This window comes from Aptenodytes forsteri, unplaced genomic scaffold (assembly GCF_000699145.1).
Source record: "Aptenodytes forsteri isolate BGI_AS27 unplaced genomic scaffold, ASM69914v1 Scaffold257, whole genome shotgun sequence".
In the NCBI taxonomy this organism is placed as follows: Eukaryota; Metazoa; Chordata; class Aves; order Sphenisciformes; family Spheniscidae; genus Aptenodytes; species Aptenodytes forsteri.
This window is the reverse complement of record NW_008795194.1, coordinates 4,580,344-4,583,742: the sequence shown is the minus strand read 5'-3', so window position 1 is coordinate 4,583,742 and position 3,399 is coordinate 4,580,344. Positions and strand designations below refer to the sequence as shown.

At 39.7% G+C, this 3,399-nt stretch overlaps 1 protein-coding gene across 3 annotated transcripts in view; it reads left to right on the top strand.

Moving 5' to 3' along the window:
• The window catches only part of SESTD1 (SEC14 and spectrin domain containing 1), a 64,696-nt gene that overhangs the window by 57,236 nt on the left and 4,061 nt on the right, over window positions 1–3,399 (top strand). For all 3 annotated transcript variants that reach the window (XM_009278621.1, XM_009278620.2, XM_009278619.2), the window contains one exon: window positions 1,476–1,667. In XM_009278621.1, the coding sequence (XP_009276896.1) occupies window positions 1,476–1,667 (192 nt within the window). The remainder of the gene's footprint in view (window positions 1–1,475; window positions 1,668–3,399) is intronic.

The following is a 3,399-nucleotide window of genomic DNA, read 5'->3' as shown; positions in this document are numbered from 1 at the left end:
CAGAGGAGGGCCACGAAGATGATCAGGGGGATGGAACACCTCTCCTGTGAAGAAAGGCTGAGAGAGTTGGGGTTGTTCAGCCTGGAGAAGAGAAGGCTTTGGGGAGACCTTCTTGCAGCCTATCAGTACTTAAAGGGGGTTTCTAAAAAAGAGGGCGGCAAACTCTTTAGCAGGGCCTGTTGCAACAGGACAAGGGGGAATGGCTTTAAACTAAAGGGGGGTAGACTGAGACTAGATATAAGGAAGAGATTTTTTATGCTGAGGGTGGTGAGGCACTGGAAGAGGTTGCCCAGAGAGGTGGTGGATGCCCCATCCCTGGAAACATTCCAGGTCAGGTTGGACAGGGCTCTGAGCAACCTGATCTAGTTGAAGATGTCCCTGCTTATTGCAGGGGGGTTGGACTAGATGACCTTTAGAGGTCCCTTCCAACCCAAACTATTCTGTGAACTATTCTGCTTGACATAGGCAATGCAAACCACAAAACATAAAGTTCACACTGACTTTCTTTAAAAGGCATATATTTCAAACAGTCTTTATAATGACTTTTGAAGGACTACAGTCAAAATACTGAAATATGGATGAGCCACTTGGTTTCAGTCTTTTTGGTGCTGTACTTCATGAAACAGAGCCTGTCTTTCTATTGGTTTTCCAGATAGAGTTGGCTGTTGGTGTATGATGGTCCTGCTTGTACAAGGAGTTTTGGCACTAGCAGAGTTAGTGGTTGAACAGAACCGACAGCTTTAACTCTTGACTGTAGCAGCCAACTAATGAATCCTGCTGTACAAGAGTCTACTGAAATGCACTGAAGCCATAGGGCATGTCTGCATGCCTGTTTGCGAATCTTTGATATGCAAACAGATGCCAGGTACATGTGAAAGAATTTCACTTAAGAATCGAAAGTGTACAAGCTGGGCCGTTTCCAGGTGCTTTTTCAGATGTATACTGCTTTTAGCAATGTCTAATTCAGACTTGCCAATTAACAGATGTGATGTTTTCAGATTGCACCTGTTACACTGGAACTGATTTTCTTTTTTGATGAATTAGAACTGACGATGACAGGAGGGTAGCTTGCTGTTATAATGATGTGCCATAACACATCTGGATGCTGGGTGACCACAGACATGGTGACAGTGAAGTCAGTGAGACAGTCATCTTGGCAGTAGATATCAAGTATCCCATGTAAGGTCTAAGTAGCTATTTGATATTTTCAGGAAGCTCTGTTCTTTTGCCAGTGTGAACGCTAGACAATGGGATTTTTTTTTTTTTTAAGAGCAAAAGTACTGTTTGGTCATTACAATTTTATTCATACTTCAGCAGCATTTTCTAGTAGACTAGATTAGTTCAATATACTTTGTGGACCTAAATTGAGGAGGTTTCATAAACTTGTCTGCTGTTGTTTTAAGATGCTAATTAGCTCCTAAGTTAAATGCAGAGTTTTTATGTGTACTTTCTGTCCCATCCACTCCAACTTTTAGAGTACTTACGATTATGGGAGACAGTTACTGCAGGCAACTGTTGTCCTGTGCCAGTCCCTGCGATGCACTTCAAGGTCCTCAGGGGACACACTTCCAAGGCTGAACAGAGTGTGGAAACAGTTTACAATAACTTCTGAAGAAAGAGTGCACCGGCTGGAAACGGCTGTTGCATTTCATTCAAGTGCTGAAAAGGTGAGTGTTGTGTTTTTAAGAAGAAAAATTTCTTATCAGAATTTAAGCAAGCAAAATGTAAGAAAAATGAAGTTGTTGGTGTGTATTTTTTTTCCTTTCTAAATATTAAAAAAAGAAAAAGCAGAAAGAAGAATTTAAGCATATCTTTCTAATGGTTAATTTCAATACTCAATGCAGTTATTGCTTGCATACCTATATTCGTATAGGGCCTGCTTAACAAAAAGGAGAACAGCAGCCCTGAAGTTCAGGTGCATTGAGTTGGGGCTGGGAAGAATTTTTTTTTTTTTAAGTCTTCAGAGGGAAACTCTGATGTTGATCATAAAGCATTTTTTTGTGTGTTTTAGAATGTAATTCTTAAAGTCAAGGAGCACTTCTTGATTTGTGTTTTTGTGCAAGGTATAATACAAAGCTATGGGGTCATTTAAGATCTTTGGAGAATTAAAAGGAGTATTGTCTTTTAAGCTGTGTGCGTTTTGAATGTGATACTCTTCTCAGAAACTGTGTAAATGAATGAAACTCTCGCCAGTTTAGTTTCCATGCATTCTGTGTTGCCACCTCTTGTATTTTGCACTTGGAGGGTTTTGGACGTGCTTTCTTCAAAACACACCTCTGCCTTGGTACAGTTTTCAGTTTTCAAACTCCTGTAACCAAGTGTCTCACCACTGTGCCCAGCTGGATGATGCTAGAAGCCACAGAGGAGGATGAGCAATCAGCAACAATGTTATGAGGGATAGTTGCTATTCAGTAACAGCTTGCTGAAGGGGGGGAATGTTGAGAGTTTTCAAATGCCTGAGTTGGAGACAGCGTCCATTAATGTAGGTCACGAGAGGTAGGGCCTTTTCATCCAGGAACCATTCTTTATGTGAAGTGATACATTTTAGAAAAGCAGTTTAGAGTGTGAATCTCTAATATTGACAATAAAATTGCATATAACTGCAAAAAAAGACAACCTTGCATATGGTAAAAGAAAATAAATTCATTCTGTCATTGAAGGAGAGCATGGATGCAAGGTTGATTCATATGCTCCTTGCTTTTATTCATTTCTTGTTTGTATTAGTGGAAGATACTTTGAGTTTGTAGGCATTGAGAGCTGCTGGAGGTTCACAAAAGCAGAAATATATATTCTGTGCTGTCACAGATGGCTTAAAAAATTTTACCTGATACCAAATTAGAATTCAGTGGTTCATAAACTCCTAAAAGAGTGTCTCAGTCCATATTATGAGCACTCTTTCATTATTGCAGTAGTTAATTACTATGTTTTTAGGCAATCATAAGTTTAAAAAAAGTAAATGGATAGCTGAAAAAATAATGCTCTTGTTCAAAAACATAATTCTCCTAGCACTATTGTGACATTTTAATGAGTCTGTGAGGAAAACATGCTGTTAATATCCATGCTGCTTTGGAAAAAAGTAAGAAGTGGCAGAGGGAGAAGTGGAAGAAAATATAGAACTAAGTACTAGTATTGGGTCCCAATCCTGTCTGGAAACACTTGCGTTCAGACTTTTTTAATCCCACCTGTTCTGTGCCAGATGTGGATTTTAGTTTTGAAACTGCTTGTAAGGGGCCCTTCGTTATTCATGTTTCTAGAATAGAATAGGCTATTTCAGTTGGAAGGGACCTACAACGATCATCTAGTCCAACTGCCTGACCACTTCAGGGCTGACCAAAAGTTAAAGCATGTTGTTAAGGGCATTGTCCAAATACCTCTTAAACACTGACAGGCTTGGGGCAT